At 39.4% G+C, this 23,997-nt stretch overlaps 1 protein-coding gene across 6 annotated transcripts in view; it reads left to right on the top strand.

The window, feature by feature from the left end:
* SOHLH2 (spermatogenesis and oogenesis specific basic helix-loop-helix 2) overlaps window positions 1–17,576 on the top strand; it is a 63,933-nt gene extending 46,357 nt beyond the window's left edge. For 2 of the 6 annotated variants that reach the window (XM_060191540.1, XM_060191535.1), the window contains exons 10-11: window positions 3,268–3,524; window positions 5,195–5,950. In XM_060191540.1, the coding sequence (XP_060047523.1) occupies window positions 3,268–3,524; window positions 5,195–5,302 (365 nt within the window). In that variant the 3' untranslated portion in view covers window positions 5,303–5,950. Of the gene's footprint in view, window positions 1–3,267; window positions 3,525–5,147; window positions 5,951–17,487 lie in introns of those variants that run through there. The other 4 variants (XM_060191536.1, XM_060191538.1, XM_060191539.1 and 1 more) reach the window with 4 other exon arrangements.
* The last annotated feature ends 6,421 nt before the right edge of the window (window positions 17,577–23,997 follow it).

Raw genomic sequence — 23,997 nt, 5'->3', positions numbered from 1 at the left:
GAGCACCAGGAGTTTGATCCTGGGTCCTTGTGCACTATAATATATGTATTGTACCAAATGTGCCACCTCCTGGCCCCATTACTTCTGTTATTATTTTTTTAATATTTTAAAAAATATTTATTTCCTTTTGTTGCCCTTGTTTGATTGTTGTAGTTATTGCTATTGATGTCATTGTTGTTGGATAGGACAGAGAGAAATGGAGAGAGGAGGGGAAGACAGAGAGGGGAAGAGAAAGATAGACACCTTCAGACTTCCTTCACCGCTTGTGAAGCAACTCCCCTGCAGGTGGGGACCTGGGGGCTCGAAGATCCTTATGCAGGTCCTTGCGTTTCATGCCACCTGTGCTTAACCTGCTGCACTACCGCCTGACTCCCACACCTCTGTTTATCTAATACCTAGATGTGGACCAACATTCAGTTAAATGCTCAAGAAGCATTTATTCTGTGAGTACTTATTATAAAACAACCAATTATGAGACATTTTTGTTATTTGTGTTTTATAAGATGCAAAAAATCACTATCTGGAGAGATAGTTCAACCTTAGAATACTAGATATGCAAGTCTGAGACCTTAGAGGCTCCAGATTCCTGAGCTGAGCAGTGCTCTGATATTTCACTCATTCTCTATTTTCCACTAAAATAAATCAATTAGGGAGTTGGGCACAGTGGGTTAAGCGCACGTGGCGCAAAGCACAAGGACTGGCATAAGGATTGGCATAAGGATCCCGGTTCAAGCCCGGCTCCCCACCTGTAGGGGAGTCGCTTCACAAGTGGTGAAGTTGGTCTGCAGGTGTCTATCTTTCTCTCCCCCTCTCTGTCTTCCCCTCCTCTCTCCATTTCTCTCTGTTCTAACAACGACGACATCAGTAACAACAACAATAATAACTACAACAATAAAACAACAAGGAATAAATAAATATTTAAAAAGATCATCAATCAGTCAAAAAAAAATTTTAATGCCCAGGGCTGGGTGGTGGTGCACCTGGTTTAGTGCACATTACAATGCACAGCAGCCCAGGTTTGAGCCCTTGCTCCCCACCTGCAGGGGGAAAGCTCTGCAAGTGGTAAAGCAGTACTGCAGGTATCTCTCTGTCTCTCTCCCTCTCTCCCCCTGCCCTTTCAGTTTCTGTCTCTATCCAATAAATAAGGATTTTAAAAAGCCCAGCCAAAGTATAAGGATAAGCTGCCAGACTATGGTTTTTAATATGTCCAAATTTATTTTTCACTGAGAAACCAGTAGGGTGTTGAGCTTCTAACCTGTATATTAGTGCTATATGGCAGGACACCCTACCCTTTTATTTTTTTTCCATCTTTGAGGAAAGGACTCAGATGTTGAATATGTGGAACTATAGGGCCTCCCCAGACAGTGTGTGGGGAAGGGAGACCCCCAGCAAAGGGAAGGTGCTACAGTGAGAGTGGAAGCAGTCTATGGAGCCAGAGGAAGGAAAACCCCAGACTCAGGTACTGAGGAAAAGGGTAGGTGTCTGTCTCTGTCTGTCTATCTGTAATGAAAACAGAGACAGACACCACAACACCAGAGTTTCCCCTAAAGTGGTAGTGGGCCCCACACATGACAAAGTGCATGTTCTGCTGTGTGAACTGTCTCCCAGTCCTTCATTACTATTTTTAAAATATTATTTCTGGAGATTAAGTGCTGTAGTAAAGGTACAAGACAGATGAGGTCATTGGAAAGGGGTCTAAAGTCTAAAGTGTTACTTATATCAAATCTGCCTCAGGATGTTTTATTAGCTAATTTGGATTTTTTTTTTCCTGACTTGGAGAAAAAGTGGGAATAGAAATACATGCAGCTTTTCCTTTTACGAAAGAGAGAAGGAGGGGGAGGGGAGGGAGAAGGAAAGAGAAAGGGAAAGGGAAGGGGAGGGGAGGGGAAGGGAGGGGAGGGAAAGGGGAGGGGAGGGGAGGAAAAGGAAAAGGAAAAGGAAAGGAAAGGAAGACAGAAAGGGAAAGGAAGACAGAAAGGGAAAGGAAGAAATGCATCTGGGAGCCACAGCTAATCTTGTTAAAGTAGCTGTAGCTGAAAGTCACAAGTATTGATGAACTCAGCCCAGATGAAATCAGATGGCTGTCATGCCACAGGCATATGTCTGTCCAGACTACTTCTCTTAGATGTAATACTTACGTCTGTATTCTCACTATTGACATTCTGAAATACTCTTACCAGAATAATTCAGATTTTTTTCTTCTCCAGTCTCTTTTAGTATTGCATCACCTACAGCAACTGCTCTTGAGAAAACAAAGATATAGTCAGACCCCCAACTCATGGCTTATTAAAATCAAAGGAGGACTTTCAGACATTAAATTAAAACCTACTTTCACCTTATTTATATCCTTTTTTTTTTTCATTTGAAAAACAGCATTAGTCCTTCACTAACCCAGCTAGTAGTGGTTCACATCTATTTTTATGTATATTTTCTTATGGTATAGATCATATTGGACATCCAATTTTGTCTTCTGCTTTTTTCACTTAACACAAAGTGCTATATATATTCTAATTCAATGGTTTTAATTATTTGTATAGTGATTTATGATATGATTTTCTTAGCAATTTTCTAGTGACTACATTGTGTTTCCAGTTTTGTGGCAAGAGTGCTTATATATTTTAAGAAATATTATAATATTTCCCCCCTCTTTTAATTCATTTATTTTTTAATTTATTGGATAGAAACATAAATCAAGAGGTAAAGGGAAGATAGGGAGAGAGAAATAGAGAAACCAGCAGCACTGCTTTACTGTTTATGAAAAGTAAATAGGTGGGGACTTGAACCAGAGTCTCTTGCATACTGTAGCATGTGTGTTCAACCCTTTCTCCCCCAGACCTCCTAACTTATGTCTCTATCAAAAAACAAATAAAAATATATTTATAAAAAAGGAATATAAGTACATAATGAGGGAAACCAAGTCATTGAGAGGAATTTGACCAAACTTTATTCATGACTAGAGTTATTTTTGGTAACATTCTTCTTTGTTCTTTTAGGTAGTAGAACAGTTTTGATTAGGATGGTAATACATTTGCTTCTACTCATGCAAAGGCACAGAAAGCTGATGCTCCTCTGGAAGCTGTCTTTAATGATGCATGAATACTAATTTATGGTGTTAACTGTAGGCGTTGCTTTCGTTTTTCATCAGCAGGAGTATAGCAGTAGTATAAGTCTACAATGTGAAGAAATACAATAGAAGACAGTTCATTTAAAAAATATCTAGTAGTTTCAGAGTCATATATATTGATGATATTTTTGTTTTTATTAAAGGTCAGTCCAGCTCCAGTCCAGAGAATGCTGCCAGTGATATTTATAAAACTCAAATGCCCAACACAACTCTCTCTCTTAATTCCTTCCATGCTGTCAGATACTATTCTAAGGTCATCCCTTCTTATGATGCAGCTACTGTAACAAATCAGAACATTCCTGTTCACTTTCCATCAACCATGCCCAAAGTCTCAAAGTTTCTTCCTCAGCACTGCAATTCTGTCTTGGGCCAGACATGCACAGCACATCCTAACAGTCTGGTAAGTCTTCTGGAGGAGTCTTGGATAAGATTGAGCTTTTTGATTCCAGTTAGTCAGCAGAGATTCCCAACTTGCCTTTTTTTTTTTTTTTTAATTATCTGGACAAGTATTTTTAGAGTGGATCAGCTGTGGGTAACCCAGACTCTAATTCCACATGCCTCAGGAATGGCATTTAGACATTCTGAATCAGTAAATCCTGTTGTGGCTCTGCTTGGTGACCTCCACAGACTAGATAGAACCTGATTTCCTCTATTCCTCTAAAGTCCCTCTCCTCATCCCCTCTCCTCCTGTGGTACCACATCCCCTTCAAGTCTCAGCCTCAACAGTCTTGTTCAATATACTAAGTTGATAAAGATCACTTAACACTACAAGAAAATGTATTATTCTAACACCACCCAGGCTGGTTTCTCATTCTAGTTATCCTCAGATCACAGATAGTTACAGAACATCTATTATATTCTAACACTAGAGATCTACTATATGCTAACCACTAGAGAGATGTTTTATAAAAAGTATCATTCCTGACCTCACGACACTTGGTGTCATAAGGAAGCAGGCATAGATACAGACCAGGATGGGCTACATTAGAGCACATAAAAAAGAAGATTGTAGCTTATATAATATGATCTAGACTAGGGAGATATTTGGGCTGCTCACACCTGGTAGAAATATTATCTAAGTTAAGCTCTGAAGCATATGTGTTGACAGGAAGAGAAAAGCATCCAGGCAAATGAATTAACACATATAAACAGTGTTATCATCTCTCTTGAAGACACTATTTAAGACTACAGGAATACCCAAACCAGACTCATCTTCTAAAAAAAAAAATATCCGATAACCTTGATATTGTTGGTAGTGTTTTGCAAATTAATAATAGCTAACATGATTTGAGCACTCAATTCATAATTTACCTGACTATACACTTAATATGGAAGATCTAATAGATATCTGAAATAGCCCATTACAATAAGTACTACTGTTATGACTTCCAGTAGTGTCTATAAAATAGAAATGGTAACCTTTCCCAATATGTTTATGAGAAAAGTACTCTAAAGTTCCAAGTGAATTATAAAGAAAAATTACGGATAAATTTTAAATAGATATATATAATAAACATAGTAGTCATCATTAGTATACCAACAGGAAATCCAGGTTAATTTTTTAAAAGAGTTCCAGAATATTTTTGTTGTTGACCTATAGTAATAGAGTTTTTCCAGTAAATAATTACTCTTAACAACTATAGATATTACATACTTAAAACCATATGGGTGTATTTTCACCTAAAGATTTCTAGTGATGATTTTATAAATTACTTCATATTACTTTAGAACAGGGATGGTGAACATTTGGCCTCTGGGGTATATATGACTTACAGAATCATTTGGTCTAGCCTTGCCAAGATAATTTGTAGCAGGACTCAAATCTAGAATATTTTTCATAACATTAAGTGCTAGTTTTAAGTTAATAATTTTGTATGGCCCACAAATGATATAAATATCCAAAGGCACTTGACAGAAAAATAGGTTCCTAACCTCTGCTTTAGAACATAGAAACTATAAATGTTACATGATTAAAAAAATAGACTATGATTCAATTAGTGATTCAGTTTTTTCCCCTTTGCAGCAACAGTTTTGGGCCTATTAACAGCACGTTTGAAATTCACATTCTAGAACACCTGTTGGGTGCAGTTTGACAATGAAGGAGGACTGGAACAAAGAATGATCGATCCTGAAAGCAACATCCAGAGATCCAGTATCAAAAGAATATGCAATATGTAACCTCTAATAATGATGTCAAAAACTTTTGCAGAAGAAAGATAGAAGTGCTAACCATACACTTTCACTTATCTTCAAACATATGTGAGTCTCCCCTAAGCCGAAAACTACAAAATCAAATGGTCCAGGGCACCTGAATTCCTCTTTCTTAAAAAATAAATAAATAAATAAAATCACAATTTATTTTTTAAAGTCCATTGTAAAGAAAAGTCACATAACTTGACAAAAATGATAAGATTGAGGAACTGCATTGGTACTCTGGTGTCAATGAATGCAGATACTGCAATGTCATTCTTATTTTTAGTATCATTATGAAATAATGTCACATTTCTAGGTAGTATCTTTTCTAGATTTGATGTTTTAGAGAACCTCCTTCATTATTCACCATTCAAACTAAGAAGTCTTAGTTTGAGACATGTGATTAACCTTCTTACTTGATTACTAATGAATAAATAAATGTATTTGTTTTTGCATTTCATACTCCCTTGAGTAAAATAGCTAGTAGCTAATTTTTCTTTCTTGACTTTTACTTACAGACTCTTTATTTTCCATCTCTTGTTGAAAATGAGGAAAGAATGTTTTATATATTACTGAATTGTTCTTATGCATAATGTAAGGTTTATTATTAAAACAAATATATTCAGACTTGAACTTGAAAATGGTAACCTGGTTTTCTTTTGCTTAATATATGTATTGCAGGTGTCTATCTTTATATCCCCCTCGCTGTCTTCCCCTCCACTTTTTAGTAGTACTATGTAGCAGATTTCAGTTTACTAGATTTTTGAGAAGTTTAAAAACTACTTTAGGCTATACAAATAGCTGCACTCCCCTGCTGGAACCTCTAAACAAGCTCTCCAGAATTGCTAATTGAAATGAAATGAAACCAGGAAAATCAGGATGCCAGTACTTCTCAAGAGCTGGTGTTAATCCTTTTATATCACCAGTTTATCCATCAAAAAAGTAACTGGTACTAATGCAACCTTTTCTCCATGACAATCTGAAGTTAATCTGAAGACAATCTGAAGCCTCACTGCAGTTAATCTGAAGACAATCTGAAGCCTCACTGCAGCTCTCCAAAGTTAGCATTATTTAACAGAGGGTTTGTAGGCTCATCTTCATGTTCAATGGAAAAAAAAAAAAAAACAGAGAAAAGCAAATAGATGGGACCTGTGTATTGCATTCTACAGATATGCTGTTAAACTCCCAGTCACAGGCGGTAGCACAGCACGTTATATGCTTAGTGGTTCCAGCCCCTGGCTGTGAAACAAATCTGCATGTGTCTTTCTTCTTTCCCCCTCTGTCTTCTCCCCCCACTCTCAATTTCTCTCTGTCCTGTCCAACAACAGCAATAACAATAACAACAAGAGCAACAAAAATGAGGGGGGGGAATGGCTTCCAGGAGCAGTGTATTCATAGTCCAGGCACCAAGCCCCAGCAATAACCATGGAGGAAAAAAAAATTCCCAGTCACAGGCTGACACTCCCAATCACACATGACTCTAGGAAAACCCTGATACAAACCAAAAGTCCTGGTAGCCATTAAAACTGGCTTTGAAAGGTCTGGGAGATAGCTGTAAGGATTGTAAAGATTGCCTTTAGTGATGTACAAATTTGAGCTCCACCACCTCATGGGAAGCTCTGGTGTTAGTGTTTCCCTCTGCATTTCTTTTTCCACATTTCTAAATGAAAAAATCAGCTGGGAGCAGTGAAATCACCCCTGGTTGAAGTCTGGACTTGGTCACAACAACTGGCTATGAACAAACTTCTTCTTTGTTCATTTGTCTTCACATGGTAGTGTCCAAAATTCTTCAGTAGGTTATCTTAGCTCACCAAAGCAAATCTTTTTTAAGGGCATAAATATACAGAGCCATTCACCCACTTGAAATAGTAAGCATAGAATAGTAAGCATAGAATTGGAAATTCCTAGTTTCTTTATAAAGTTTTCCAAAGATCTACAGATTCCATCAAAGGAAAGTTAAAAATTTTAACATAAAATTAGGCTGAGCTTAAAGTAGCTTTTAAACTTCTCAAAAATCTAATAAAATGAAGTATGAACCTGCGGCTACTCCCACATGCACTCTGGACTTTTCCTCCACAAACTATAGGAAGCTGTGAGCAGCCTAGGCCCTGAGAAAATTCCCAACTCGGGAAGTTTCATGGACTTTCCAATGCCACCCTTCTGTCTTGGCAGCCACAGATGTCCAGTAGAGAAAGACTTAGTGTGACATATATAAGATCTTAGAGAAGTAACTATCTCAAGACTGATTAAAATCTTGGGGTTCAGTGGAAGTGAAGGGTGTTATCTATGTGCACAACTTGTTGTGCCCAGTTTGGCTGGGTAGAGATTGAGAATGACAGTGGAGTTCAGTCACCATTTGCAGTTTGGAAGAGTCCAGGCTTTGCCCTGCCTCTAGGCATGGATTCATCCTAGGCAAGAAGTGACTAATGCAACAGAGGGCCACTGCTTTGGCTTCCAAAGCGATGGAAAAGGTGTCATAGGACTGGGCCACTCCAAAGGGATGGGGTAATTCATGGTCTACGTTATTCATGGGACCTCATCTTCCTTAGCACCACACTTCACCTCTATGCTTGGCACATTTTCCTGGTTCAGACCTGGTCTGGCTCACGTTTTCTGTTCCCAGGTCCCCCTGCAAAATGTCTCGATTTGTAGACAAACACTGGGAAGAGCGAGGAAGTTTGGGGTTTTCGCCCAAGATCAGCACGCAGCGGGGCTGAGAGGGACCCTGGGGGGCGCAGGGAGGGCGAGCAAGGAAGCATGCCACAATAATAGGGAAGGAGAGGGAAAAGGAAGAGGGGCGGGGGAGATAGCATAAAGATTATATAAAGAGACTCGTGCCTGAGGCCCTGAAGTCCCAGGTTCAACCCCCCATACCACCATAAGCTAGAGTTGAGCAGTGTTCTGGGAAAAGGGAATGAGAGGAGAAGGGACGCCGCAGGGGGCTGAGTGGAGCGTCTTGTTTCAAGGACCAGGCAAGGCACAGCCCCCCACTAGCAGCTGGCGCAGAGGAAGCCCCGCCCTGTAGCTCCACCCAGGAGCCCGGGTCGCTCCCATCTCAGCTAGGTTGCCTACTGCACGACAACCAGTGCGCGCCCGCAAAGACTCCTCAGCGGCACGGTTTCCCCCCGACCCGTGCTTGCTCTGCCTTTGCTGGAAAAGGGAGCTGCGGGAATAGAGATGGTGGGATGGATGGTCGTGGGCCCGGCAGCAGCGCCCACTCCTCCCGCAGTCGCAGGCAGTGGCGGGGCGCTGTGGCCCGGAGGACGCCCCCTTGTGCCGCCACCGCGGCTAGCTGCCTGGGGCTGCTGGCACCTGCGACCTACCGCTCAGGCGGAGGAGCAGCAGGAATGATCAGGGGACTCCGAAGGTGACCACCAGGGTGGGTCAGGAGGAGAACAGAATACAACACACTCTGTTGGAGGGTGAATCTGAACTCAAGTTTTATTTAGCAAGTGAGAGTTTATATATCCTTCAGTCTTATATAAACAGTATCTAGAACAAAGCTCATTTCTTGATTAGATGGCCTTGCAGTTTTACACATTAATGTACTTCATGGGGTGATGCATTTCTGAGTAATAGGCTTAGCAGATAGTATTTTACGTAGAGTTTTAACATATTTCATAAGAGGAGGTAAGTATTATTAAGAATTTTTCCTAAAACTTTATGTATTTGATGACCCATAACTTTGTCTACCTCATTTCTCGTTCATCTGTATCTAATCTGGGAACAGGGGCTGTTTGTCCCCGATTACACAGCATCATTACCATGTACATAATGAAAACAATAATCAGAGTTTCCAATTTAGATCTGCTCAGGATGCCAAGACCCACTCCCAGAACTCCTCTTCCTTGAAGAGTGTTTTCCAGGGTGCTGACCCTGTCAGACCCATCATTCTGGAGTTGAGTGGGGGGTGACAGGCACCTGCTTCTTTTGTCTCAGATTTGAAACTGGAGTTCCGCAGACTTTCCACTGTGTTGTTAGTGGACAGGAGAGAGAGGGGACGGAGTTGCCCAGGACAGGTGTGTGCCACTGTTACAATTGGCCAGCTGAGCAAGGACCAGGTCTGCTCCTGGAAGGAGTGGCCAGGGCCAGGTCTTTCGTTTTGTGTGTGCTTTTAGGCTAAACCGATCTGATCCAATCCATGCATGGTTGGGGAGCGGGGGGGGGGGGGGGGGTGTGCAGTGTGGATGCCTCCAGTCCATTTTCAAGGTCTCAAGTTCCCTTGGGGACTGCCGGTGCAACATCATGTACCTACAGTGTTAAAAGCATGCGGAGAGGAAATGGTATTTTTCTTCCTAGTGGGAGCGCACATAGAGCCCTGCATTGCCCCGCAAGAGGCTGCTTTTTGAAAAGCAGGTTTGCAGGAAACCAAGTCACCCTTGGCTTAGGTAACGAGATGCTGGTAGGAGCTGGAAGAAAGATTTCATTCGAACTGGCTCCTCTTCTCCGCACCTGCAAATGTGTGTGCAGGTTATGGTGCACACGCCTTCACCACTGCCACATTGCAGGGTGCTCTGTGAATACTCCTAAATATGGGCAAGGAAAGTAGACAGCATTTTAAATATGAGATAGCACATGCGCAAGGACCAGAAGGGATTTTTCAGAAAAGTGGCATGTGCAGGAACCTCATAAAAGTTTCACACACAGCCTGTGATTGTGCTTAGGGCAGTGTATTCTGCTGTAAACAAAAGCTCTCCATTTTAACTTGTATTTTATTCATTACCGACCTTAACTATTTTTGAGTGTTTCAATAATAACATTGGGTTAGTAGGAGGCCCTTCTAGTTACTCCTATGTTCTTGAGATTTGTTCATTTATTTTTTTTCAAACACATATATAATTTGGAAATAAGTTTATATCACTGTCTCCAATTTCAGTCCTTTCTCACAAGATTTTTTTTGTTCCATTGCATGTTTATGTCCATCTTACCTCAGTAAGAATGCCTAAAATACTTTTACATATACTTTTGCTTTCATTCTATAAAATATAAACTCATTGAACATATTTATGATTTGTTATGCTTGCTCCTGCTACCTCTCACTTGGGTGATACTCCATGGCCAAAAATAGTCAGATATTGTGTTTGGAACTGAATTCCTTAACTAGGTTCATTTCTTTTTATTTGCTTCTAGTTTAAGCATTTCTTCTCCCACATCCTTCTTTAAACAATATTTTATTTATTTTATTTTTGCGTGAAATGCAGAAGAGAGACACAGAGAGAAACACCAGAGCACTGCTCAGCTCTGGTGGTGCAGGGGATTGAACCTGGGATTTAGGAGCCTCAAGCATGAGAGTCTGTTTGCATAACAGTTATGCTGCCCCCCCCTTCTCCCACATCCTTTGGTTTAATGTAGTTTTTTCAATATTTAAAGCATCAAAATGTATTCAGAAGTTCATTAAAAGAAGAGTGAACTCTATCAAATGTCACTTCCTCCCTTGTTCTCAAGTTCTTGCTTGTGTTCACCTTTCTCTCTATGCTTGTGAGAAACTTCATTGTTTCCTAGCTTATTTTTCTGTGTTTCTTGTAAACAAATAAATACACACTAGATGTGTGTGCCCACACATACATATTCATACACACATACTAGATGTATAAGTATTACCCTTCTTTACTTTCTAGAAAAAGCAATTTCCTTTTTTTTTTTTTTTTTTTTGCACTTTGTTGTCTTTACTTCAGCTCCTAGAAAGTGTTTAATATCAGTTCATAGAGCTTGTCCTTACTCTGTTTTCACATCTGCTTGGTACTTTGCAGTATACATTTGCTGCAGTTTATTCAGATTCTTATGCTGGACATAACATTTCTAGAATTAAGATAGCTAGGTTGAAGATGAATGTCCATGTAGTTTTGTGAGATTTTAACATTTCTTTCCCCTCTGTGAGTTTAATATATCCCTGAATATAATGTACTTTGCTCAATGGTCACAATTTTATCCTTTCCCTTTTCTTTGTTGCTGAGGGATGGAGGAATTAGTTAGTTCAAAGAATCTGAAAATAAACACTGATTCTTCTAGACTTCTCTGATCATGTGTTTGATATTTTTCCTTCCCATGGTTCAGCTCAGTGATCAAAACTGACTTTGCAGTTTGTTATCTTAACATGGTGTTGGGGGAGTAATTTCACTAGCTGGAAATTTGTTATTTTAGCGAAATCTTACCCAGGCTGTTTGCAATGTTCCAAGCTTCCTTATTCCTTATGATTGTTCATTCCATTGTTGAGATAATTTTAAATAATATTCAGTGGCATGGAGCAGTATTTTTTACTCTAGAGATCCCTGAAAGGGGTATTATGTAGTCAGAGGGAGAGTTCATGATCCAAGGTGGGTGTTTACCAATCTGAAATAAACATTATTATACTCATTCATGGCTACTAATTTAGTAGTAAGAAATGTGCTATTTTCATTTTATTTATTTTGTTAATTACTTTTATTAGTGTTTGATTCTGGCCTGTGGTGGTGCTGGGGATTTAACCTGGGGTTTTGGTGCTTCAGGCATGAAAGTTTATTGGTATAACAATTACTCTATTTTCCAGCCCTAAATTGTGCTATTTTTAAATTAAGCACTTGCTTAACTATCTGTTGTTATATATGCTTTTTAAGTGAGTCGACAGCTATTAAGGCATTATGCCGTACAATTGATTCTGCTATGTATTATGAAATGTAAATGAATAACTTAATAACATGATTATGTTAAAATACTTAGTTTTCTTTTTTATTTTTTTAAATATTTAACATTCCCTTTTGTTGCCATTTTTTCCCATTGTTGTAGTCGTTATTGAATAAGACAGAGAGAAATGGAGAGAGAAGGGGAAGACAACGAGGAGGAGAGAAAGAGAGACACCTGCAGATCTGCTTCACCGCTTGTGAAGCAACTCCCCTGCAGGTGGGGAGCTGGGGACTTGAACCGGGATCTTTATGCTGGTCCTTGAGCTTGTGCCACCTGCGCTTAACCTGCTGCTCTACCACCCGACTCCCAAATACTTAGTTTTCTAATTGGGTTCACAGTTGTAACATTTATTATTTTGGTCTTTGGCCAAGCATTTACATACTGATTTTAATAATGATTTTATGTCTTACTGTCAGCTTAAAATAGCAACATGCTTTTTTATGAATAATCTTTAATACAAAGTTTTAAAACTTATTATCTATTATATAGAGATAACCAAAAAGAAAGGGAGAGAATGTGAGGGAGCAAAAGAGACATCTGCAGCACTACTTCACTGCTTGCAAATCTTTCCCCTTGCACATATGGGCCAGGGGCTTGAACTCAGGTCCTTGTGCATAATAATATGTGCACTTAACCAGGTATACCACTGCCAGGCCCCACTAATTTTAATATACTGTATACTGATCTTTTCCTTTACAGTTATCATAGTTTAGGATTGTTTTTTGTGTGGAGATTTATTTCATCTTTGTTTTGATTACATACTTCATGTCTTATGGGGTGGAATTCTTTGGAATAATATACATTTTATTTCTTACAAATTTTGGTATCAATTTCACTTATAAGTAACCTAACAGATGATGAAGACTAATGTCTCAAGATCTACTTTTTTTTGTTTTATACATTTATTTATTTAGTGAAATAGATCAGTCAGGAGTATCACTGATTTGATATACCTACTGCTTTGGACTGAACCATGATCTTACATGTGCAACTTTTGTGTTCAACCTTGTCTGTATCTCTTCAACTTCTAGAAACATTTAGTTTACTATCTACTTAAATTTATTAAAAATTACATGTTGTCTATGCAGTTATTGTTAATGTAACTTGCTTACTCTTTAAGAAAGGTCAGCTGGGGAGACCAATTTTGGATATGCTTTATTGGAATGCAATACTAGCAACCATGACTAACATTGGATCCAAATATGGAAGAAAAGATACCTGGATAGGTGCAAATGGGGACCAGACTTTCCTATGAATGGATGAAGCACTAATTAATTCTCATGTACTTGCTACATCAGAGATTTTGCTATTAAACACATGATAGGTAATACTTCAAACAAAATCCCTCCAGAAAATCATTGTCGTAATTGACAGTAAATGATTAATGTTTCTTTAATGCTAGATTAATTGTTGTAGCTTTTTTTTTTTGCCTTTCTTAGATATAATCTAGAGGGAAGTTCTAAGTATTATGTATATGTATATATGTATATGTTCTTTGTTAATAGAATAATTAGGAGAGCTTGAAACAAGAATATTTACAAATGAGAGAATGATGGAAATGTTAGTGTATCACCTATCTTGAAAGAGGAATATTCTGTATTGGTTATTGTTAAATAAATAATAGAAATTAAATTTTATGGGAGATTAAATTTTAGGTTTTATTAAGACCAAATAATTCATAATTGTATTCATGACATCATAAATAACTATATAGTAGGTTGGTGTAGAGTAAAAGCTAGTGCATTGTAGCATTGTAAATTTATATAGCTTTGAGTTTTAGTCATACTAACTCAAAGAGATTTTTAGCTACTTTCTTTAAGTATTAGCTTCTTCTATTAAATGAAGGTAGTAGGAATACTTTATAGGATTTTCAGCAATAAGAAAGTTATGACAAATATATATAAAAATATTTTTCCTTGAGTCCCAGTACCTGCTTCTATATCAGAATCCCCTCTATTTAAATGTCTTCTAATAAATACAATGGATGGAAGTTGTAAAACTTTTACTGACTCTGAACAAGAAGATCTGCAAGTGTATATCTTCATCCAGTGTATGATGTCATTTAGAGGTAAGCTGTTGTATTTATAAAAAATAATAGAGTCAAGGAGCAGCAAAATAGTTCACTTGGATAGTGCCTGTCTTGCCATGTGCAAGACCCAGGTTCAAGCATGGCCCACACAGCGCTGAAGGAACCTTTAGTCCTGTGCTCACTTTAACTTTTTCTCCCTGTGTCTCTGCCATCTCTGTCTATTTCTAAAAGAAAAAGGCTGAGGAGAGCATAATGGTTATGCATAAGACTTTCATGGTGAAGGCTCTTAAGGTCCCAGATTTATTCCTCAGCACCACCATAAACCAGAGCTGAACAGTACCTTGCTCTTTCTCTCTGACTCTTTCTTTCTATATCTATTTCATTAAGATAAAAAATACATATATAGTTAGGGTTTTGGTCAACTTAATATTCTATGGTAATAGAAGAATCCTGTATTCTCCTATTTTAACTATCCACTCATATTACGGTATTCCTGGGGACCTCTACAATATAGTAAAAATAGTTAATAACATGTGTTTCGCCTACTTTTATCCCATATCCACCATTTTCTTTTGTTGTCACCTTGAAGAAATCACTGTCTCTGTGACATCAATTAACAATAATAAAATAGTACCCACTTCATCTATTATCTTGAGATTTGAACACCTTAGAGCAAGAAACAGGTGTGCTGTGTAAACGTTTGTTTCTCTTATTATAATTTTGTTTCTTTTAAAAAAATTTGTTTCTGTCTGCATTACTCTCTGTGCTATATAGAACTGATTACATTTTCTTTTCCCATAAATATTTAATTACTCCCTCCTACATGGACAAAATTATGTGGAAAATAATGCAAAGTAAGATAAATATGACTTTTAGAAGTGTACATAACAAAATTCTTATACTGGTAGAGAAGTGTACATGATTGTGAAATATCTAAAGATGGATACAGGTGCACTAGCTTTACTACATTCATTAAAAATCTATTGTTCTTTCAATGCATACTAAGTAAAGGGTCCCTAGCATTTCTAGCTTTGAATCCTAATATGAGGGTGTCCCACCAATGCTGCAACTCATCTAGTATTTATCCTGTTGCCCATAATATGTACTTGTCTTTGTTGGCAGACATTTAGATAATTTAAAAGGCTAATGTGGCATGAGTGAGGACAGGGAAGAGAATTTCTTACTTTGTCACATCATACTTGCTTTCATTTCCATCAACCAATAGAGCTGTAAGAGAACACATTTTTTTTTAGTTGTAGGTTTTTATTAATGATTTACAAAATTACATGATAACAGGAGTACAACTCCACACTGTTCCTACCACCAGAGCTTTCAATCTCCAGTCCTTCCATTGTAAGCTACAGCAGTTATCCCAAGGCTGAAGATATGGGTTAATTATCATTTCTACAATTATCTGTCTATATTTTCCCAGTTAACTTTTTTTGTATTATTTTTATTTGTTGGATAGAGAAAGCCCAAAATTGAGAGGGAAGGGAAAGATAAGGAGAGAGACAAACACCTGCAGCTCTGCTTCACCACCTGCAAAGTTTTCCCCTTGCAAGTGGGGACTGGGGGCTCAAACTTGGATCCTTGCACATTATAACATGTGTACTCAACCATGTACACCACCACCCAGCCCCTATTTGCCGCCCCTTTTAAAGGTCCCATCTTCCCTTTCTTTCCAAGTTACACATACACCTGTTACAGTATCCAAATGTCCCTCCCTTTTTCCTCTTTTCTTTCCGGGTCCTGATGGAGTTGGAGAAGACATGTTTTCTATCAGTTGTGAAACCCATGTTCAAACTGAAGGAATGATGGTGCTATTCAGTATGATGACCATTTACTATTTCATTTGTGCATTTTGTGAAAAGACGTAGGGGTCAGAATAGGGTTTTAGATCTACCTAGTAGCACTATAAAGGCTATGATAGATAGCAAGACTCTAGTAGTAATTCTTATGAATGTATTAGACATAAAGTGCCAGAGTTAGAGTGGTCACAGGGAATAAGATAAAAGGGTTAGAAAGACAAATGTTACATAAAGATAGAATTGTCCTCAATTACTTAGTGGTAATAGGAGACTTTGCTACTAAAACAAGCTCTCTTTTGTTCCTGGGTTTGACATTATGTTTTATTTTTTATTGTCCTTACATGCCTTGCTGTATGTAAGACTCTGTGTTTGAGCCCCAAGCACAATGACAACATGGACAGCACTGGGGTAGTTCTATGGAGGATGGGGCATTGATGTAGTTTTTCTCCTCTGTTTCCTCCTCTCTCCCACATTTCCTCTTTCCTTTTTCAAAGAAATAAAAATAAAATATTGAGCTGGAAAGACTGCTCAGCAGTATTGCACACGCTCAGGATGATGAGCTTATTCCTTTGCCACCACATAAAAAAAGTTTATATCCTTTTTATATATAATTCAGGTTTTATATATAACCTGAAACAAATATGATACTATAGATACAGGCATATGACAACATTTAAAGAGAAGTAAGAGAATAAAATTCAAGATAAGTATTATCTTTTGAAATAAAAGGAATTTAGTAGGAAGATGACATGCTATTTTAGATATAATAGTGATGATTTTTTTACTAAAATATATCATGATTATGATATTTTGTGTGTATGTATCTCATTCAGATAGAGAGACAGAGGGAAAGACAATGTAGCTCTGTAAACACAGAGACTCCTCCAGGGCAATAGCACCTTTTATGTGGGGCCATGATTTGAATCAGGGCCATGTGCATGGGAAGGCCGGTGCCCTACCTGGTGAGTTATCTCTTCACCTATGTTACTATTATTCTGTCAGTTTAAAACATTTATTTATTTATTTATTACTGGATAGAGAGAAAAATTGAGAGGCAAGGGGAAGATAGGGAAAGAGACAGAGAGATACATACAGCACTACTTTGCCATTTATGAAGCTTTACTCTTGGCAGGTGGGGACCAGGGGCTTAAACTCAGGTCCTTGCACACTGTAATGTGTGCACTTAACCAGGTGTACCACCACCTGTGCCCTTATAGTCTGCGTATACTGACTAGTTAATAAAAACAACTTGCTAGAAATAATTCATAGAAGTGAAGACAACTTTTTGAAGATTTTGTTTTGAGGGAAAGATAATGGCAGGAGAGAATTGTAGATTCCTCTTATTGGGTTGTTAGAAAAGTCAAAAGCATTTTTGCATGCATCAATATGCCATTTTAGTAAGACAGGACATCTGTATACATTCTCATAGTGCTTCCTTAATAAGACCAGCACTTCCACTCTTTGTATCTACTTTTGGCATTTATTACTGTTTCTGACTTACTTGCAAAATCTTTTTATGATGTTGTGGTACTGTTATTTATGTCTCATATGTATATGATAGGCTTTTTTCCTTTATTGGAGGGATTAATGGTTTACAGTCAACAGTAAAACACAGTAGTTTGTACATGTGTAACATTTCTCAATTTTCCACATAACAATTCAACCCCCTCCAGGTCCTCTACCATCATGTTCCAGAACCTAAACCTTCTACTCCACCCTAGTGTCTTTTACTTTGGGACGGAATGAGAGAGAATGAGAGACGAGTGAGTTGATGCTGAATCAGCTCAAGCAGACCTCTCTGTCTTACTTAAGCAGAACTTTATTTTTATAGTCTCATAAGGCTTAGATCATTAAAACAAATATAACCAAGGCTTTGTATTCAAACAAAAATCACCAAGGCTTTGATTATTAATACAAAAATCACCAAGTAAGAACAGCACAGGTAGGGAACACCTCCTGCTTTGTGGAACATTCACATTCCAGGGGTACTTTTCTCCTTAGAGATCACATCACAGTTTCTATGGTTTTTGTTGTTGTTGTTGTTGTTGTTGTTATTCCTATGCCTATGTGCGAGGCAGATGTCCTATTGATTAAGAGTAATATTTTACCTGTATGTTTATGCCATTCTCTTGCCCCTATCCATCAGAAGCCAATGGTTCATAGAAAGTTCAAGCTTGTTATGTTTCTAGGGACTATAACAAATTGAGCAGCCCATTTTTCATAAAATCTGTTCTATAGTTTGATCAAGGAGTTTTGTTTTGTTCCTTACTGAGAAGGCACTAAGGTGGTGCTGACCTGGTCAGCCTCATAAGGTTAAGCTCTCTAACTGGAATCCATCTTTCTTGTATGCTCACTGTGTGACCTAGGTTCTCATGTACTATTCCTGCATAAAGAAGTGGGAGCATAGTGGTAGGTGGTAGATTAAAAAGCCCATTATATCTAGGTAAGTATCATAATTTTCCATTTATTAATTATGCTTTGGAAGGTGGCCCCTCCACTGTGGGAACCACCAATCTTTCTCTATAATTTAGTGGGAATACTATAGGAAATGGTGTAGATAAAGGGGAAAATAGTTTTTCCTATTGGAGCCTCCTGAAAAATTCTGCATTACTGATATCATTTGTTCCAATATGATCAATCTTAGAGTGCAATGCAGGTTTTGTCATTACTTTAGTTTTTGGTAATGCTCTGAGCCTGGCCATAGGTAAATATTAAGACCACACAGAGCAAACACTATACATGGCAGAAGGCAAGATGGTTTCAATTTGGCCTGGAGAGTCCAGCCGTGCTGAACTTCCTGCAAAGCTGGTATCTTGTCAAGCAGTTCACATGCAAATCATAATGACCTGTTGGATAGTATGCCAGCTCCCCCTGGCTTCTGCTTAACCATATGCCTATATAGGGATAGATTTAATCCCATTCAAAGCTTTGGTCTATTTACATAAATCACTTTTACATTTACCTAAAGCACTCCCTCCAGGGCATTGGTGGTTCAGTGATAGGATTCTCGCCTGCTCCACCCCCTCCTTGTCACACTCTGATTTTCGCCAGTCACTTTTCTCTCCACCCTCTCTATGTCACATCCTGTTTCCACCCTACTTGGCAAGTATATATAAAGACAGCATTGAGAGTTTTAGAGTACTTGAGTTTAACTTAGCTCCTCTTAGATTGTGCTGCATCCTACATGAATAAAGAGATACTGCCTACAGCCCAGCCATGAGTCCCTGGTCGTCTGTTGCCCGCCCGTGAAGCCATCCCGGCGAAAACAACATAACCCGTCAAAAACAACAATGACCCTGGGTCCATACTCCCAGAGGGATAAAGACTAAGAAAGCTATCAGGGCAGGGGATGGGATGCAGAGTTCTGGTGGTGGGAATTATGTGGAGTTGTACCGCTCTTATCCTATGGTTCTTGTCTGTGTTTCCTTTATTTACTTATTCTTTGTTTATCCTTGTTGTTTTATTGTTATACTTATTATTGTTGTCATTGTTGAATAGGACAGAGAGAAATAGAGAGAGGAAGGGAAGACAGAGAGGGGGCGAGAAAGACAGACACTGGCAGACCTGCTTTACTGCCTGTGAAGCAACTCCCCTGCAGGTGGGGATCCAGGGTCTCAAACCAGGATTCTTTTTTTTTTAATTTTTTTTATTTAAGAAAGGATTAATTGACAAAACCATAGGGTAGAAGGGGTACAACTCCACACAATTCCCACCACCCAATCTCCATATCCCATCCCCTCCCCTGATAGCTTTCCCATTCTCTATCCCTCTGGGAGCATGGACCCAGGGTCATTGAGGGTTGCAGAAGGTAGAAGGTCTGGCTTCTGTAATTGCTTCCCCGCTGAGCATGGGCATTGACTGGTCGGTCCATGCTCCCAGTCTGCCTCTCTCTTTCCCTAGTAGGGTGTGTCTCTGAGGAAGCTGAGCTCCAGGACACATTGGTGGGGTTTTCAATCCAGGTAAGCCTGGCTAGCATCCTGATGGCATCTGGAACCTGGTGATTGAAAAGAGAGTTAACATACAAAGCCAAGGGGGTCGGGCGGTGGCGCAGTGGGTTAAGCGCATGTGGTGCAAAGCGCAGGGACCGGCGTAAGGATCCCGGTTCGAGCCCCTGGCTCCCCACCTGCAGGGGAGTCGCTTCACAGGCGGTGAAGCAGGTCTGCAGGTGTCTATCTTTCTCTCCCCTTCTCTGTCTTCCCCTCCTCTCTCCATTTCTCTCTGTCCTATCCAACAACGAATTGCGTCAACAAGGGCAATAATAATAGCCACAACGAAGCTACAACAAGGGCAACAAAAGGGGGAAAAAATGGCCTCCAGGAGCGGTGGATTCATGGTGCAGGCACCGAGCCCAGCAGTAACCCTGGAGGAGGAAAAAAAAAATACAAAGCCAAACAAATTGTTGAGCAATCATGGACCCAAATCTTGGAATAGTGGAGAGGAAGTGTTAGGGAGGTACTCACTGCAAACTCTAGTGTACTTCTGCTTTCAGGTATATATTTTGCAGTAGTTTATGGATACGTGTGAACATAAGCTCTTTCTCACAGAAACTGGTGTATATCTAGGTTTTGGGACTTTGTTAGAAAGTGAACCACCTGAGATGAAATTAGAGTGTACTGTAAAAGGAAAGGTCTCACACGAGTAATGAAGCTGAAGGGTTGTCATTCCACACGTGTAGTCTCTGGACACAGTCTGAGATGAAGCATGTTGAGATGGCAATCGTTGCATTGGCTAGGTTGTGGTTGGCGGATGCAATATTATTTGATATGGGTTGGGAGACTGAATCTTTTTAATATATAGGCTGTGTATTTGATATGCGGACTCTCTCAAAAGCCTAGACCAAGTAGATTAGAAGCATCCAATAGCACAGCTATATACAAGATACTGGGTACTGTACAGCAAACCTTAGCAAAAGGACTTTTCAAAGTTAACCCAATTACCAAATAATGTGATGATAACATTAACTATCGATTGTCTTTTTGAACCCTAAGACAGCAGGAACCTCACATCTCCACTATAGATCCCCTACTTTCCCCAGTCCTGGAACCCTTGGATAGGGCCCACTTTCCCGTATGCCTCTCAAACCAGGATTCTTAAGACGGTCCTTACACTTTGTGCCCCCTGCATTTAACCTGCTGTGCTACTGCCCGACTCCCAGTGTTCCCTTCTTATGAATAAAAATTTAAAAAAGAAAAGCTTATGATCAAATCAATGGGGTTTACAGCCAACGATATTTATACACCTTTCCCATATTTGGGAACTACTTCTTCCCTGATCCAGCTTTCTGGTCCTTTTACCAGCCATAACATCATCTCTCTAGACAATAACCATAATCCACCTGCATATCAAATTTCAGGCTCAGGGGAAAAAAAAAACCCAGTATAGCCACAGACCCTTTGGAATGTAACTAAAATATGCCTACTAGCTATCTACAGAACAGAGGACCCCTCCCCACCCCAACTCTTCATCTGCACTACTCCAGCCTTTAGGTTCATCATTAGTCAACAACATGTTTGGCTTTATATGTTAACTCTCTTTTCAGCCACCAGGTTTCAGATGTTACCATGATGTCAACCAGACTTCCCAGGACAGTTGACCCCACCAATATGTACTGGAGCTCTGCTTCCCCACAACCCCACCCCACTAGGGAAAGAGAGAGACAGGTTGGGAGTATGGATCAACCTGTCAGCGCCATGTTAAGCAGGGAAGCAGTTACAGAAGACAGACCTTCCACCTTCTGCACCCCATAATGACTCTGGGTCCATACTCCCAGAAGGTTAAAGAATAGGAAAGCTATCAGGGGAGGGGATGGGATACGGAGTTCTGGTGGTGGGAATTGTGTGGAGTTGTTATCCTATGGTTTTGTCAGTGTTTCCTTTTTAAAAATATTTATTTATTTATTTATTTTCCCTTTTGTTGCCCTTGTTTAACATTGTTGTGGTTATTGATGTCATTGTTGTTGGATAGGACAGAGAGAAATGGAGAGAAGAGGGGAAGACAGAGAGGGGAGAGAAAGATAGACACCTGCAGACCTGCTTCACCGCTTGTGAAGCGATTCCCCTGCAGGGGGAGCCAGGGGCTCGAACCAGGATGCTTAAGCCTGCCCTTGCACTTCGGGCCACCTGTGCTTAACCCGCTGCATTTCTGCCCAACTCCTAGTGTTTCCTTTTTATAAATAAATAATAATAATAAAGAAAAAAAGCTTATATGGGACAGGGATCTGGCTTAGTTGAAAAAAAAAAAAGGAAATATTGACAAGATCGTACCATAAGAGGGGCACAACACCACACATTTCCCACCACCAGAACTCTGTATCTCATCCTGTCCCTTGATAGCATTCCTGTTCTTTAATCCTCTGGGAGTATGGACCCAGGATCATTATGGGATGCAGAAGGTGGAAGTTCTGGCTTCTACAATTGCCTCCTCAATGAACATGGGCATTGGCGGATTCATATTCCCAGCCTGCCTCTCTCTTTCCCTAGTGGGGCAGGGATCTGGGAAGTGAGGCTCCAGAACACATTAGTGGGGTTGTCTGCCCAGGGAATTCAGGTTGGCATCATAGTAGCATCTGGAACCTGTTGGCTGAAAAAGAGTAAAGATATAAAGCAAAACAAATTGTTGACTAATCATGAACCTAAAGGCAAGAATATTGCACATCAAGATTTGGGGTCTCTGTTTTGGAAAAAAATCATAGGTGTATTTTAGGTATATTCCAAGGGCCCCATGATTTAACTAATTTTTGCCTGAGCCTGACGTCTAATATGCAGGTGGACCCAGGTTATTGTCTGGGGAGATGGTGTCATAGTTGGTCCTTCTAATTTTAGAAGTCATCTTTGAGCAAGTCAAATTATGTTAATAATATATGTTTTCTCCCAGTCATGTTTTAAATAAAGAAGCTTTCCTGTCCCCAATTTTACAGGAAGTCATACAGTTGAAAAGGAATTAGCCAGTCTTGGTGGGGTTTGTGCAGCAGCTTTGATGAAAAAAGATCTAGCACTTCCTACTGGTGAGTCTAATAAAGTATTAGCATTTGCTCATGATTTTTCAAATTTTAAGAACAGTTCAGGTTTATTATTGAAAATAGGTTAACAAAAAAAATTTTTAAAGAAAATAGGTTAGCAAAATGAATTCCATAGTAACATATACACTCATGAGTTGTAATTGCTCATATACCAGTAGTTAGACTTAAAAAAAATAGGGGGAACATTCTAGACTGCACTCTTCGCAGGACCCATCTTCTTCGAGTGCCAGAGTATGTTGGCCCAACCTCCCTTTGGAGAATGGGAATGTCCCTACCAGTGTTGACCCACATTGAGGACAAGGTCCTTTAGAGGCCCACAAGAGGGTCCACTATGTTGTTCCTGATGGAGATGATCAATGACAGTTAAGAGAGGGATTTGTTAGAGTTCTAGGACCAACATATTTATGTGGTAATCCCAGGATTCCCTGAAAGAGCCATCATTAAAGTGTGTCAGTCTCTTGCCCTTATCCTACTATTGTAGTCCTCACCTAGCTATGACAACAGAATGTGCACTCAGATCTATAGGAATACAGAGGTTTCACAGGCTCCTATGCTGAATATGGCCCCCTGATCAAATCAATGGGATTTACAGTTAACAATATTTACATACTTTTCCCATATTTGGGAGTTACCCTCCTCCCTGATCCACTTTTGTAGTCCCATTTCCAACTCTGACACCATCTCCCCAGACAATAGCTTTAGCCCACCTGCATGCTAGCTGTTGGGCAAAAATTAGTAAAGTCATGGCCCCCCTTGGGATATACCTATTAAAGGCCTACTAGCCTTTTCCAAATTGGAGACTCCAAATCTCATGTGCTATATATTCTTGCCTTTAGATTCCTAATTATTAAACAATTTGTTCTGCTTTATATCTTAATGCTTTTTCAGCCACCAAGTTGCAGAAGCTACCATGATGCCAACCTAACTTCACTGAACAGATGACCCCATCAATGTGTCCTGGGACTCCACTTATCCAGACCCCTAGGGTAAGATAGAAACATACTGAAACTATGCATTGACTTGCCAACACCCATGTTTAGCAGAGAAGCTATTACAGAAGCCAAACCTTCCACCTTCTGCATACCATAATGACCCTAGGTTCATGCTCCCAGAGGGATAAGAACAGGAAAGCTTCCAATGGAGGGGATGGGATATAGAACTCTGG

Source organism: Erinaceus europaeus, chromosome 5 (genome assembly GCF_950295315.1).
Source record: "Erinaceus europaeus chromosome 5, mEriEur2.1, whole genome shotgun sequence".
NCBI classification, from domain to species: Eukaryota; Metazoa; Chordata; class Mammalia; order Eulipotyphla; family Erinaceidae; genus Erinaceus; species Erinaceus europaeus.
Note: the sequence above shows the minus strand (reverse complement) of the source record. Positions and strands in the feature narration are given on the sequence as shown.